Source organism: Phoenix dactylifera, chromosome 17 (genome assembly GCF_051530095.1).
Source record: "Phoenix dactylifera cultivar Ajwa chromosome 17, Ajwa_hap1_PhDact_Kaust_v1.1, whole genome shotgun sequence".
In the NCBI taxonomy this organism is placed as follows: domain Eukaryota; kingdom Viridiplantae; phylum Streptophyta; class Magnoliopsida; order Arecales; family Arecaceae; genus Phoenix; species Phoenix dactylifera.
In genome coordinates this window covers 13,276,536-13,293,016 of record NC_143206.1, presented here as the reverse complement: position 1 = coordinate 13,293,016, position 16,481 = coordinate 13,276,536, and the positions used below count along the sequence as shown (strand labels likewise).

The 16,481-nt window shown below is 36.4% G+C and overlaps 1 protein-coding gene across 4 annotated transcripts in view; it reads right to left on the bottom strand.

Annotated features, from left to right (window-relative positions):
- Nucleotides 1-9,672, bottom strand: part of LOC103707931 (protein TPR1) — a 29,565-nt gene extending 19,893 nt beyond the window's left edge. For 2 of the 4 annotated variants that reach the window (XM_089928186.1, XM_008792644.6), the window contains exons 1-10: nucleotides 9,237-9,672; nucleotides 8,950-9,129; nucleotides 8,724-8,837; nucleotides 7,085-7,243; nucleotides 6,700-6,874; nucleotides 6,480-6,609; nucleotides 4,561-4,682; nucleotides 4,259-4,394; nucleotides 4,051-4,160; nucleotides 48-117 (exon numbers count right to left, since the gene is read on the bottom strand). In XM_089928186.1, the coding sequence (XP_089784312.1) occupies nucleotides 48-117; nucleotides 4,051-4,160; nucleotides 4,259-4,394; nucleotides 4,561-4,682; nucleotides 6,480-6,609; nucleotides 6,700-6,874; nucleotides 7,085-7,243; nucleotides 8,724-8,837; nucleotides 8,950-9,129; nucleotides 9,237-9,316 (1,276 nt within the window). In that variant the 5' untranslated portion in view covers nucleotides 9,317-9,672. The remainder of the gene's footprint in view (nucleotides 1-47; nucleotides 118-4,050; nucleotides 4,161-4,258; nucleotides 4,395-4,560; nucleotides 4,683-6,479; nucleotides 6,610-6,699; nucleotides 6,875-7,084; nucleotides 7,244-8,723; nucleotides 8,838-8,949; nucleotides 9,130-9,236) is intronic. The other 2 variants (XM_089928187.1, XM_089928188.1) reach the window with 1 other exon arrangement.
- Between the last annotated feature and the right edge of the window lie 6,809 nt (nucleotides 9,673-16,481).

Genomic DNA, 16,481 nt, shown 5'->3' with positions numbered 1-16,481 from the left:
ATAACAAGTACTAGAATAACTTGACACTCTCCAAGAGAAACACTTGCCTATCAGACTTCCATCTGGACTCCAAGTAACTCGAGTAATGGATATAGAAGAGTCTTTCACAATGGCACTCTGTTTAAATATAAATGAGAAAAGACAGATCAAGCAAAAGATCCACATCAACCATCTGAACCATATTAATAGAAAAACATAAATGCATCTGGACAATTCCAGTTTATTTACTTGCACAAACTACAAAAGAAGCTAAACAACTTGCTACTTTATATAAAGTTTGAATTTCTCCAGCATATGGAAGTACCATTATAAATCTGTACTAACAGCTGAAAGAGGCATGCTTTAGATACTAAAGCAGAAAAAGAGATGATAAATTAATTTTATGTTGTTAACCACATGGATGGTAAGCTCGATAACAACCTTGGAGATCACACAATGAAATGTACATCATCTAATCGTTTCATTAATGTACAAAGTCAGCACGCTAAGAAATCCGCATAGAATGCTTTAAGGCACTGTAGGATTTGTTTGGTGGTTATAACCAGTCAAACTTCATCCTGGATGAGTTTAAAATCTCTATAAACTTCACTATTGTTCTATTAAGCTATTGCAGTCACATAGGTGCTAATGTTAATGCATGAAGAATATTGTTCTTTTTGATTATATCTACATGCTGTTATATCCTATATAATAGTTACCACCACTATTAAAATGTGTGTAATGGCACTGTTGCCATTGATTAATGCAATTTGTGCTCTCCCCCAACTCTACAAATAAAATGACAGCAGAGGCCTTCCCGTGATTTCCACGAATGCTTTGAAGCGTAAGAGAATTATCATGATAGATCATTCATGCCGATCTCCACCATTTGACTAAAGTGTTACATCATTCTTATGCATGTACACCTTCACAAGCAGATCTCCAGAAATTTGCAATTTAAACAGCACTAACTGCTAGAAGGTTGTTTGGCTTTTGACCAAAACACTAGGCTTTGTTCTTAATAACATAGATCAAGGGTCTAATGGATCCAATTGTAAGATGGGGCAGCTCATGAATCTTTTCATGGCATTTCTGGTGCCAAAGTTCAAAGGAGAAATACACGATTTTTTTTTGGTTTAGATTTACTTTATACATCCTTCAAGGGATTCTAGATTTTACGCTCCAACTTGACATTAAAACTTCCTCCTTCGACCATCACAACTAATGACCAATTTTTTTAAGTCCCACTATGAGATCGATTTTACTTCTTACTCACCATTTTTCTCATTTTACAAAAAGACCATAACCTTGAAGTTTTGGAACCAATTTCTTGCTTTCTCAAGCACTAATCTTTTGCTATTGACAATTAATAGGGACTGTCTATTTCTCCTAGCGTAAACCAGTATCAACAGTATTGCTGCTAATTTTTGTACTTTTGCTCTTTCAACTTGCTCTTTTAAATTTCAGCACCATTGCAATATGTTTTGGCAAATTTAACATGCTGTTTTCATACTCTTTTAGTGAAATACTAAAATCATGTCTTTAGTTTTTCTCCCCGTGTGTGTGCGCAGATGTGTGCTTGTGACTGAGAGAAAAAGGGGAAATCCTCGATCTACATTTACTTGGCACACGTCATATTAATCTACTGCCATCCTTAAAAGATTTTGGAGCTCAACTGATGTCTTTGGAAGCATATCTAGGATTGCTCGATGTTGCTGGCCATTCAAAGAAAGAGTACCAAGCATTTAATGAAATTTATGGCACATCCCAGAGCACCAAGCATTTAATGATTTTTATGACACATCTCCTTGACATATATGATTCAAAACTTTAGCATTCTTTAGAAGCCTACATGGTCTGAAGAATGCTCTATGCCTTTCCTGAATTTGCTATCTTCCTTGACTAAAGTGCATGAAGTTTGTCATGGGATTTTTAACTACCTTACCAGTGCCACCATGTGCTAATCTCATTGCCTTAGACCTAGGAAGCCTCCTCCCCAAATAACCCATGTCAAGTTTGGGCAAATAAATAAATAAAACTTCATCAAAAGTGTATGCTGCTAAAAACTATTGTTGTCTTTCAGTATTGTCACTTCCTCTTGGCTCTTCCCTAACATACTGGAATTATCAACAGCTTCTCGCTGATTAGATCACTTAGCATGTTAATGGATGGTTCTGGTGCATAACCATGATACCTGCATTGATCTCTGCTTCAAGGCATGCCTCTATTACAGTTATTGCCTCATTTTCTATAGAGAGAATGTTAGTTTTTGCGTATCAGTAGCTATACTTGAATCTTGATCCCAGTACAGCTCTTCCATGACATATCATCAAGGTTACTAGAAAACACTACTATGAAGGTACTTTTCTTCTTATTTCATACCACAATACTCCATATGCACCTCCCTGCGCCCCACCCACCCACAAAAAAAAAATTTCTCACTTTCTTCAAGTGCTTAAGCTTGCCATTTATACTTTGCTCATTCGTCATTCATCAATTCATGAATTAAACTTATTCTACTCTTAAGCAGCATAAAAGTCTAGAGCAATGTTAAACCAGCATCACCTTGATGGAAATTATTGCAGGGATCATATAAATTTTCCATATAGTTGTGCTTCTAGGGGAGTTTCTAGCCTTTGGCAAAATACAACTTCACCTTTCTAGTCCCGAGCATGGGTGTTAAATCACATCCATGCTTTAACCATGCACGTAAGTCTATTTTGACACCACAAATAGGTTATAGTCTTGCTAAACGGATGGCACTTCTGGTTAACTCTAGTGCCGTCATGGACCTCTCAATATCCTTCTAAAAGCAGTTGAAGATACATGATTCACCAATTGAATATCACTTCAATGTGCACCAAAAAAAAAGGAATAGCTTGAAAATAAACAAGAAGAATGTAGATGAAAGAATCAACAACAAATTAGCAGATAACCCCAAATAAATGATCCAGTAGGAGTTAAACAGGCTGAGTTGGGCAGGATTTGACCCCCTCCCCGCCACCCACCCCCACCAAAAAAAGGGCAGCTAACCTAAAGCTGATCTAAATAGAAGCATAAGGTCCCTGAAGACCACTACTTATAGGAGGACAATGTCAAGAAGAACGAAGGAGAAATCTTAATAAGGGGTGGGAGTTGGGACACTTCCGCCTGCCAAACAATTTTTCGGCTATTCGGAGGCACTACTGGAGCATCACTGAAGTGCTCTTTGAAACACCAAAGGAGCTATTTTACTTGACAAGGTTACCAATGGTAAGCAAACGACAGGTTGTCTATATCAGGAGATATGCTGGCAAAGATACAGCAACGGATGCTCGAAAATGCTAAAGGTGGTGGCACAGCTACTCAGTGTAATGACAGGATGGCCCAGTTAACAGATCAATATCCCAGACAATCTTTGAAACTTCATGGTAGTCTCAAGAAAATGACATTTGGGCTCTAATACTTTCAAGCTCAAGGAACAAAAATTACAGATATTAAAATTTTCATTAGGAACGCATTTAAATATATAAACTTAAAGATCCATGCTCAAATAAGCACATTAGTACACAAAAGTGAATGCACGCAAAACAAACCTTATAGCTAAACAAGGTACAAGCTCATAGAAAGAACAAATAATAAAATATGGACCACACAATTAACAATATACATAGTAATGGGCTTGTATGCTGACTACCCATTATAGAAGAAAATCTTGATAATCAAATAGTACTAATGCATACATATGTATACGTATATACATACACGTGCACGCGTATATGCCATGGCACTAACATTTTTAGAGAGGGGGGGGGGTACTTGACGAGAGATTCTCATTGTAAAACATTGCGAGATGTGTAATATTACAACTTATATCAATTGCTGAAGTTCTTAAGTTTACACCATCAATCAAGATATGGACATTACAACTAACATCAATTACTAAAGCTAAGCTTTAACTATCAATCAAGAAGTGAAAACCATAGAGCAACAATGACAGCATACAATTCACAAAGGTTTCTTTATTGAAAAAAAAAAAGAAGTAATAGTAATTTTTCGATCCATGGTTCTTTACAGAAGTATGATGAGGACCTGAAACTGTTGTGAACAAGCTGCCATATCCCGTATTTTGAACGGCTTAGACACCAACCTCTCTCGCAGACCAACTTCCCAAAGTGTAACCTCACCATTCCCAGAACCCACTGTAGATACAGGTTATGAGAGAGCTAACTTACACGTAATATAAAAGTTATTTGTTCATAGTTACTCAAGCAATCAAATATCAGAAAGATCACTGTACCAAGAAGTAGAGTATGATGGGTAGGATGGAAGTCCATGCTATTCACAATGGATCCTTGTGTCAACGTACACACAACCATCCTTGGCAGGTCATCCAGTGACCATACAACTTGCGGATGAGATGCTAGATACGAAACCTGCATCAGAATAGAGACATGAGTAATATACATGCAAGAAAAAAAGATTTAGAGGATGACAAATTATGGTAACACACAATGCATACGTTGACAAGTAATGGTAATACAAAATGCCCAAATTGTAGCACCACACTTCTTTAAAAAAATATTAAGCTATTAATATTACCTCATCCACAGGATGCGCACCAGGTCTCAAACGTTTCATTAGCTGTTCAGATTCAGCATTCTGATAGTCTGTCATACTGAGTGCATTTGGAGGAGTTCGTGGGCGTTTTAACATAGAAACTGCTGAAGAAAAGGCATTGCAATATTATCAGACTTCTGAGTAATATTATTATACATGGTATTGGTAACAACCTACAGCTGCAGGCATACATTCCTTGGCATGTGGCTGCAATGATCTGATACCAGAGCTCACCTATTTCTCAATCCTAACTAGAGTATTATCACACTTCTGAGTAATATTATTATACATGGTATTGGTAACAACCTACAGCTGCAGGCATACATTCCTTGGCATGTGGCTGCAACGATCTAATACTAAAGCTCGCCTATTCCTCAATCTTAACCAGATTGAAAGATGAAATTGAAGCTCAAATTATTATCTATAGTTATAAAGGAAAAGCATCTTCACAAACAAAATTATCTTCAGATCAGAGTCAGATTTCAAAAGTAGGAAGATGCCACAATTGCAAGTGGCCAAAATATAAATGCAAAGGGCATTCAGTTTTATTTTTACAAAAATAAAATTAAAAAAACATTCAATCTGAAGGAAATTGGAGGATGAACTCAAGACGGATACATTTAACTTGCTTCCAAAGAACATACGAAAGAAGGCAAAAGTATTGGTATTTTTCACATAATGGTTAATATCAGGAACCTATCGTAAGAATTTATAGTAAAAAAATATATATCATGTTTTGCATCCATAATACTTCCAAGTTCCGATAGATAGTTGAATGTAAGCGATCAAGTTCCACAGAAACAAGTTCTAAAAAACTTACAATTGTAGATTTGTCAAGAGTAGGAAGATCTTAAAACCAAGGTGTGAAGTACCAAGGCATGATGACACATTGATCACCTACCAGCACGGTACATACTGCGCTACACCCATGTCTAGACTCATGATTCATAAGTATGCCTTTTTACAGCATGTTATGTACCTCGATTGCCTCAGTATCGAGCACATCATACTACAGTACAATTGGTTCTTCAAACCTTGCTTGACAATTAAATCTTATAAAATATCATTTTCCTATCAATCATGACTATCCTCATTGTAGTATGATAGGCTTGAGGAAATTATTTTTGAGGTTCAAGGATTTTTACCATCTACCTGCTTCCAAGCAATGGTGGATTTTGACGCTTTGTACCATATTTAGGTCAACATCTTTGCATGACGCATTTTATCTCAACCAAACAGACATGAATGCAGAGTCAACCTGATCCTATGTCAACTTGCTCCAGTACAATTATCTTGGAAGAACTATGGGATGAAGTTTGCATGTGCCACAGCAAGATGCAGCACCTTGATCCCTAATCAGGTGGGCAAGTGGATTGACCACTAAAGGATAATCAAATCAATGAATGCAATTCCCAAGATATTGAGAGGTTGCTTCGTGCAAATTTACATAGTGCATGTGGCAAAAGAATCAGGTTGGTAGAGGATACCAACTGACTATCTAGCAAAATATGCCAGTAGATCATTAGAAATGAAAAATTTTAAACTAAACTTCGCTTTTTAGGCTTTGGTCACCCAGCAGAAAGAAAGTATTTTGCTTATTTTACATAATTATTGAGTTAAAATCTGAAAACATTATTACTGGTGCAGGAGCTTTAAAGAATTGTTAAAACTGCATGATTTTTTTGTCATGTGAAACATAAAACACTGAGCTTACTGAATCTTAGAATAATTTCACAAAACCTTATGAATGTTGGAATTACATTTTATGGACATCACCACAAAACGAAGTGTCATAGAAGGCAAAATAGTAATCACTTTTCTGTATCTGTTTCTGTAATCAAGAATCAATATCTAATATAGCTCAATTAATGTAAAACGAAACAAACAACAAAAACCCAAACCTTGATTTGGTAGAACAGGCATAGATGATGCTGTAACAACAGAAGACTGAACAGTAGATGAAGCAGCTGCATTAGACATCCAACCAGCTAAAGCATTTGTATTTGCAGCTGCTGCAGGAGGTTGGAATGCCTGCATGAACATAACATGAAAAGACAATTGATCTGAGCATTTTGTGACTTTACTCCTTCGTACCAATTGCAGTGTTGAATAACAACATACCGCATGAGCTCCAAGCGGTGTATATGTGGCAGCAGCTTTTGGAACAGCTGCAAGTGGAACAGAGACAGGTGAAGCACGAGCTCCATTTGGAGGGGCACAAGTATGGTCTGTGAACAAGGTCTTGATGTCAGGATTTGGTCTTGGATTCTTGCAGAGCTGGTGTTGCCAGTTCAAACTGCCATATAACCAGTTAGCATATGTCAGAAACCAATTGAAGTATCTAACAGTTAACATTGATTAGTAACAAGAAATTAGATGAAACTAGCAGATATCCTTAAAGAAAATATTACATGTATATCGGAATGCATAAATTCTGTTGAGAAAAGTAAGAGATGAACAGTGTTAAGATAAGCATTTTTTCCCCTGTTCAATATCATTCCCCTACCTTTGGTTAATTAGCGTTCGCAAACGAGATGCTTTGAGAGTGGGAAAAACTAGCTTTTCTCGAAAGAGAGGATTTGCTTCAATCAACTTTTTGAGCTCAATCAGCATGATGCTTCTTGCAGATTTGGTGTCACCATATTTAGATAATTGTTCGTTTTCCCTGCAGTCATAATCAACTTGTTAAATGAATTTATTGGTAATATATTTCATATATAGAAAATATTTTGAGGGGCAATTAAAAATTTAGAAATGAGATAAAAGAGGTCATAGTACAAAGAATGAATTCATAAGGAAAACAATTCTGAAAAAAAAATATATAGTATCAAGGATCAAAAAAAATATATAGTATCAAGGATCAAAAAAAAAAGACTTCTCCCAGATTTCTATGGAAGATTCCAAATAACCAGACCAAATTCAGCAAGAAGAACAGCAAGCAGATTCACTTGCATAGAAACAACATAACACAACACTCTTGCAAGAGCTTATGCCTATAATTCAAAATGTCACTCTTATGTTATATTCCTTCTGAAGCAGCTGCTAACATTGTAGGCCATTATTGCACTATCAATATATTCAAATATGATGATATCTTTGACAACGATAGCAAAAAGCCAACGAAGACAGAAGTCCACCTAAAGTCCGAGCTCTAGAGTGCTTGGTCAATCAGTTGTTATCTATCCATCCATTGCATATATTACCAATATGCCCCTAAAAGAATAGTGACTAAAGCACCCCTGAAGAAGCAAGGAAGTGCAATCAGGGCTTTCAAAATGGGCCAAAACTGGCTAAAGGACCATAACTTTAGGCCTTATGTAGGCTAGATTTGGTCAGCCAATTTACTGTGCACGAAATATAAAATATTGCTTCTACATGCCTCTCCAGCGTTAAAAAAGATTTCAGAATACAGAATGGAAATTAAAATGAAACAAGAAAATAAGACCTGCATTTTTTATGTGTATTGGTTATATGAATCATTGTGCATGTGTATGCTGATATATTATTTCGATACTCCCATTCTTTTGAATAAATAACATTTAATATCACATAAGGTGCCAACTATTTTTTACTTGAAAGAAAGAGATAGTAGTATTATTTGGATTAAAACATGAAACTTAAAATGAGGATCTTAACATGTATTAGCTTGGTTATATTTTTTCTAAGCTTTATTATATCATAAACAATTAATCTTATATTTGGAATTGTTGTCCAGGCTTCAGAATGAATAACAGTCTTTCTTACAAATATTCACCTTTGAGAGAGATTTCCAGGTAAAAATGGTAATTCATCAGAAAACCACAAATAGTTTCCTATATAGATGAACATTTGTAGGAATATTTCTAACTGTATGCTGTAGTTGGTTTCTTAATAGGTGCTGAATCATATGTAACCATTTCTTTCTCCTTCATTTGATATTTAGCATAAGGCATAGTCTGTATAATGCTGCCTTACTACCAAAAGCTAGTGGTAGGGCTCTGCAAATGTTATTTGCTAGTTTGTTATATTCTAATTCTGTAATCTAAACATATCCTTGTCATGGTATTAATGTCAAATTGAATAACAAATACGAGGCTTTACATGCTTAATAAACCAATTCAAATGCAACGGGTAAAAGAACGGTGCAGGGATAAAAGCAAATTTACCTAAAGTTGTCAAGAGTGAGAAGCTGAGTAATTTCTTTATACAACTCTTCATTGAACGTTGAGAAGACCTTAAGGTCTTTCACCAGTATCTCAACTGCCTTCGCCCTATCATGCCTGAGCACAAGACAAGTACATAACTTTTTGAAAAAAAAGGCCACCTTTTTGACACAGAAATACTTTTTAAGGGGAACAATGAGACAGAGGAAGAAGGAATAAAAGACAAAACCTGTCTAAAGCCTCCAGATACTTCTGTTTCCTGATCTCAAAGAAAATCTTCATGGAATATCTATTATCATCCACCTTGGTGAACCCGGAGAGATACCTCTCCACCTCGTCCCACTCTCCAGCAAGCGCCTTTTCCTCGAAGTATTTCATATTAAAGAAGAAACCAGACTCCTGCTCGAGCCTGCCACAGAACGCATCAAAATGCAAAACCACACCAATCAAATCCTTCCAACAAAAAAACAAAAACCACAAAAATTTTCCATCCAAAAACCCAAAAAAGAAACTCACTTGTGGACGGATTCCTTGAACTTCTCCTCATCCAGGAACTGGAGTATGAGGAACACCAGCTCCCGACTCAGCGACGACATTTCGCCTTGAATTTAGCCTAGAAAACGACAGGGACCGCAGGAAATCGAAATCTACGTGGGAACGATCGAGAAAAGGATCGAATTGGAGCAGGGGAGGCGAAGGGGAGCTGGGGGGCGATGGATTTGGAGGGGGAATTCGGAGATTTTAGGGGGAGATTTACAGGATTCGGGGAGGTTGGGGGTGGGCTAGGGTTCGGAATCCCATCCCCGGAAGCGAGAGAGCAGAGAACGGAAGCTACGCGAGAGAGAGAGCGCTGAGAAAAGGTTGAGGCTTCGCCTCGCTTTCTTGGATGCGTTTTGCAGTCCTCTCCACAGCCTTTCCACCGACTTATCGTTGATAAGTAGCCCTACTTATCAGATATGGCACACGGAGTATACTTCAATTATATGATAAGTTGGATGGGGACGGGCGTCGGTTTTCTCGGATTCCAAGCTATCTACTCAAATCTGGTGGATTGGATATTCTTCCTGGTAACGTCCGGCACAGCTGCGCTGTCGGGAGATGACGTGTTGCTGTCCAGGTTAGAACGGCAGGCTTAATTTCTTTTTAGATTTTAAAAAAGCGGCGTAGCACCCTCAAAACTGCGAGTATCTTCCCAGAATACGACCATCCCGAGTTCCTTTTTGGACTACCAAACTTGACTTTCCACCCTTTTTTTTCTTACTTTTAAAAATAAAAATGTTAAAAATTATTAATTTATTATTTAGTTCATGCACATGAGACTCATGATTATTGTCTATTTTTTTTATAAATAACAGTGAATCTCCATCCTTTGTATTGTATCTCCTGCATACAACAGTGATCTCCAAGTATCTATAAACTAAACAGTGAATGGGTGGAAGATTAATAATGGTATTCCAAAAAAAAAAGAAACTTTAAGTGCATTTGTTGATCATGCAAAATAATTCATCAGGCCTATGTAATGCTAAAATGATAGTTGATCAGTCTCAACCCTATTTATTATTTCTTGCCAACTATACTTACATGTAAGTAAATAAACTTTTAATACAAGGAATCCATCCATAAGTCAAAAAAGAATTTGATGGTCAAAAAAGATAATAAGAATCATACTGATGCACAATCAAATTGCGAGCATATGATAAAAGAGCATCTTTAAAATGCTAAGATTGAGCCTAAAATATATAAAATATGTACTTTTTCAGAAATGATCCGTCATAACTTTTTTATGAATCATTTTACATTTTTTTTAATGACCGAAGAAGAGACTCTAATTGTATCTTCAATTCTACATCTATGTCCTCTCTCCAGTTGGAGCAAAACTCAGATTCCTAGATTAATAGAGTCTGACATGAATGAAAGCGGAACATTGAATAAGAGGGCCCGAAACAAAAGGTTGGCATCTTTGGAATGGAATCTCAACTCGTTGCCCAAAGTTGCAAGGCATAGTACCATCCGAATTAAAGTTGGGCGGTAAACTTTATTTGAGCTTCATTTTACAATACCAAGAACTTTGACACCAAACAGCATTTGGCTTAAAGACCAGCCTAGGTAACTACTGCTAACCAACTTGTTTCATGGCTCAGCATCAGGTAGCAGTACATGTCCCAATTGTGGATCAAAATAAGTTCTTTTGATAATTTAAAACGGAACAGCAGCAGCCGCGGCGGCGGCAGCAGCATCAATAATGATAACAATAAAAGAAAGGTTGGGACCGGAACCAGCGTGCCTGGCCGTGGGTTACCTCACGGAAAAAGAGTGGGGCCCACGAGGGGGTGAATCAATGGCGAGGCTTGGAATTAAAGGGGACCCACGTCTTTCGGTAGTGCGCACGGTTCTGACAAGGACGAGAAATGAGCGTTTATTGTCTCGTTTTCTCGCGTGAGATATCGAGAGATTTGTTTATTAGATCCGGCGGATCCTGCGAGATATTTGGCGCATCTATTGGGCATGGTTGTGGTCAACAATCTTAAAAGAGAATCTTGACGTCCGACATCCACCGCGGTTCAGCACACCTGCGGTGAGCGAGAGGACATGATGAATGGTGGCTTGCACTCCTAATGGAATTTTTTTTAGTTGGACCAATAGAGCCCTCCTTGGCTCTCTTTTTCCCTCATCATTCTATTTTTTTCGTAATCTGATCCAGCTAATAATCTCTCCCTTCCGTAAGGGTCCATATAAGGTCAGATTTATGGGTCAGGCCAACCCATTTGGCAAGGGTTGTCTTATCTAATGGTTGCCGAAGCTGAAATGTTGCATTTGGGGGGAGGGAGAGATGAGTTTGGATTCTTTACGGCATCAACTAGAGATGTCCAGTTTTTAAATCAGGGTCATCCATGTATTGAGCAATGATCATGATTATGATAGGCTATATGCAATGCTTGAGACTATATGAGGTCTGAATTATAGGAAATTCTAACTCGGGAGAGATCAGCTATTCTATTTTACAAAAGTTTATCATACCATATGATGAGATTGATTCACCTAGTTATCTTTTTTGTTACGTGATATATGCTGATCATTTAATGCATAATTTTTTGAGACTCAAAGAGGATCCTCTTGCTAGCCAAACAAAATAGGTACATCACCGCTACATCTTATCATATATACAAATCCTTCACTTGGAATGTCAGATTATTAGGGAAATCGGATAGGAGCAGTAAGCTAGGAGACCATGGATTAAGGTTTTCTCCAGGGCAGACCCACTAGAGATTTGGCAGATTGTGTTGAGAAAAGTCCTTGAGAGAGGTCCAGCTGCATGCTTTTACTGCATGCTCTTAGAAATGTATGGATCGATGGCTGCAATTTATTTCTTAGACAATGGACGAGCATGTTGTAGTCAGTAATTAGGCACACAATGTATAATCATTATGTTTGCTCTTAGCTAGCAAATACTATTATCAAGAAAATATTTGACCTTCTTTTAGGTCATAGGAAGTCCCCAAATACAGAGACTTGATTGCCAATAAATCAACCAAACGAAGTTGTTTAGAAGGATCATTGATTCTCAGAGGTCAAAAAAACAATTTTGTTCATCAAGCTAGGCACTTAGGTCAGATGCTTGTTATGCATACTATAGTCATGGCATCGATCAGATGTGCACAATTATCTTGGTATTCTTGTGTTTTTTTAACTATCTTTATGCAATGATATTTTTGGTAGAAATTTGCTTACAACATTTAAGCAAACGGTTTTTTTTTTCATTTTTTTAGAAGAAAGATAGATATGCATTTAAGCAACTCCATCTTTTTTCAATGATATTATTAGCTAACAAATGAATTCTGCTGCTTAGCAACGGTACAAGTTTTCACCAGGTACGTATGTTGCTCAAACCATCTTGTGACGTGTGCCGTTGAAGTTGAGATGTGTGGCGATCATTCAATATGCATTTTGAACCAAAAAAACATGGAGGTGAGGTTTAGCCATGCAACTGAATGGCCTGTAAACTTTCTTTCCTTGGAACCATAGGAAGGATCAGGACTGCAAGGACCCAATGTTGTCGGAATCAGACCACACCGGCAAGTTCAACCAATTGAACCGGAAATTAGCCAACTAATTGGTTCAGTATATAACCCCTTAAACTAGATCAATCAAAAACCGGTCGAAATTGGATAAACTGCTTAAATAGGAAAACTCTTAGAAATTTGATATCTAGGCTGGAATTTTGGGCTTAAATACTTTAATCTAAATATTTGAATTAATATTACTATCCAAAACTTAAAGGCCCAAAGTACCAAACCAATAAACAAATAGAACCCAAAAAGATTAAAAAAAAGCCTTCACTACACTTAATTGTTATTAGGACCAAGATTAGAGCATTTTTTATATTTTTTTATTTTTTTGTAAATACTTAAATATTAAAATGTTAAATTATGACATCATGCTGATGTCGGCATTTGCGAACTGGTTGAACTAGTTCGATCAGGAATTGGTTAATAAAACATTTTAACATGCAGTTCGATTTTTAAAATATTGACGAGAATTGAGATCAATACATAATAGTAACAAACCAGCTTAAAGTCATCCAACTCCACCACCGCTCTATTTTAATGTTATCAATGTCTTCTTTATAATCTAGCATCATGAATCGTGGATAGCTAATGAGAGCTTGCGAGACAACTCATAATACTTTGAAAGTTGCATCTTGTTCTCTAGTATCGTAAGAAAGAGATGATAGAACTGTGGAAAAGGATGGTTGTCGCTGACATGACCTAATTCTAGGTTGGACTAAATACAAATACACATTTGATCATAATTAAGTTGAGCTAGGAGTCAAATAGATAGCGGATTCTCCTTTCCTTATTTAATTAGCTCAATCTAAGTCCAACTAAAATAGGTTTTCTTCGGTGCCATGTATTAGTCCATGGTTGAGTGATCAGTTTTAGGCCACATTATAATCCAATCTCTTAATCCACTTCCCAATGGGTTGAGTTTGAGAGATTAATCCACCCCGTCCTAAATGATGACTAAGCCAATTAATTTGATTTTGCTCGAACTTGGATGTGAACCGAATAAATACATGTATGGTAAAGTTCGAGATTATTTTATTATCAAATCCCAATGAAATAGGTGAGCAGAAAAGGCTATAAATAAGTTAGTTTAACAAAACTTGAGTACGGACGGACTTTTTCTAGGAGTTAATGGAATTTATTGCACAGCATCTCAAAACTGTATTATAACCGGTTATAGCCAAGAGCGAGGAGAAGGGGCTATGCATCTCTCACTTGAAATCTCTCCTCTAGGGATGGCAGAATCCATTTCAAACTTGTAAAGGTATAAATCCATCAGAATAAAAGAAATTGAGTAGGATTCTTTTTAATTGAGTTGGTTCCAAATAGACTTGGAACAAACTTGATTATAAATGAATGGTTTTGAATTTAGCCACTAGATTGAATACATGAAGCAATCCAATTAAGAACCATCCGACTTTTGGACCCATATGGTTCAATTCGTGTAAAAAAAAGGTTATAAAAAGTAATGGACAAGGTGGGCCATATAATTTTAAGATATATGATTTTATATGATTGAATTTTAGCGATTGAATGTTAGCTTGTCCTTAATCAATTTATGACTATTATATATCATAAATTTCTTACGATCATTATGATATATTTGAAATTAAATTTGATTTTGCTATTTGTGATCTTTAAATACTCTGTTTTACTTTATCTTTTATATATATATATATATATATTGACGAGTCAAAATTTAAATGGATTGGTTGATAAGTACGAGTTTATATAAAATAAATAGATTGGTTATAAATTTATATTTCCAACCCGAATATAAATAGTTGGGTTTGGATTGAGATTTTTTTTTCCACCATAATCTAGTTTGATCCATCCTAACCCAACACATTGCTGCCTTTCCTCTTCTCTTACTATTTATATTTGGAAAATTTTAGTAGGCTATAAAATCTCGAAACAAGGTTTAACAGATAAGTTTTGAAATTTGAGCATTTGGTTCAAAAATGGTTCAATGAGATCAAGAAAAGAAACAAAGCAAATATCTTATTTAAAAATTTGTCAAAATAATTTTTGATTCATCCATTCTCCTTTTTTTTTTAGTGAAGTGCTTCTAAATTATTTATGACATATCTCTTGATAAATACAAACTATTTAACCAACCAACTTATAAAATCCAACATAATATAGAACGATGGATTATATAAATTATAAAAGTACTATTTATGTCAATCTAAGTGAATCTAATTGATTAATTGTTGACTATTAATTGGAACCCCTACGGTTTTATGTCGAAGCCTCCATACTCCTTGCAAGCCTAAAGTGGGGTCCCTTTCTTGGCTTCATCCCATTACACCTCTACCCACGTTTGCATAAATCCATAAATCTCCAACACTATAAGTCCAATTCAAGGTTTCCACGGCTCGGTCCATCGACTCCATTTAATCGCGTCTCTCTCGCGAAAATATCGTCAAAAACGCCATGCCGACGTCGTCAAGATAACGCCAAACACGGGCCCATGATAGAGCTTGGTCTCCCTCCTGTTTCGTGTCTCATCCACGGTGGGGTCGCCTACAGCTGAAAAATAATGTGTGGATATAAACGTGCAAAGTTGGTAACTTTACCATAATGCAACCATGATACGTCATGACCCATGGAATTTTATTCGTAGATAGATGGGGTGGTCGATTGAGATAGAAGGGATAAAGCTTCGTTGGACCGCACATTCTTTGTAAAGGCTAGAGAACCTTTTTTGTATGGTTTGATTTTTCTCCTCTTGCTTTCTTGCTTCTCCTTTTTCCTGTAAGTTAGGATTGGGCTATAAATGCAAAAACAATGATAGTTGGAGAATCATCAACCATGACAATCCAACGTTTTAATAGTGGACAACGACATGCTAGAGCAAACAATTGACCTCCTTGAATTATGTTATTTACCATACTATTGAAGATAATTGTTTTTGTTTGTTAGATCATATCTTTTTTCCTTTTCCCCATCAAGACTCAACTAATTTCTTGCTTTTTAAGAGCACCAATTTGTTGAAAGAAGGCTGACCATAGCCACTTAGGTGCTTTGCAAATAGGAAAGGTTGACATATGACTTGACCTAAGCATGATTTACAGATTTGCAGGGTTGGATCAGGTTCCAAATTTGAACACGCACCATATTTCAAATTGGGTTTGGGTTTATTGAGTTTTGACCCAACCCGACTAGACCTAATCGCTATCTTAGTCTATTTTTGATCTTTTGACCTATTTCCCGACTCGACCCAAATCCGAATCCGGAATACCCGTTAACCTAAGGTGAGAGGAGTGTTAAGCATTTAAGCCTATTGGTGCTTAGAAAGTGAGAAGAGAAAATAATTTGACTTCCAACTTTATTTGACGAAGAGGCATTTGATTTAATAGATGTTGTTATTAAGACATTGAAGACTTAGTTAGCCTTAGGGGATAGTGATTTAGAAGGTCTTTTTGGTAAAGCTGATGTTAAAATAGCTGATGGTATTGCTAATTTAAGTATGTTGATTATCTTTTTTTCTCCATTGAGCCTTACAATATATGAATAGATACCATTTATTTTTTCATGGTGATCGTGTATAGGGTTTATCTTTTAAGTGATTTTCAAGATACCCCATTGTGTTACTTTTCAATCTTTTTACTGAAAATATATGGAAGATGGAGGTGATACATTTAGTTCCTGATATAATCATGAGTTCGAAATACTTAATTGGTATTGAAGCACA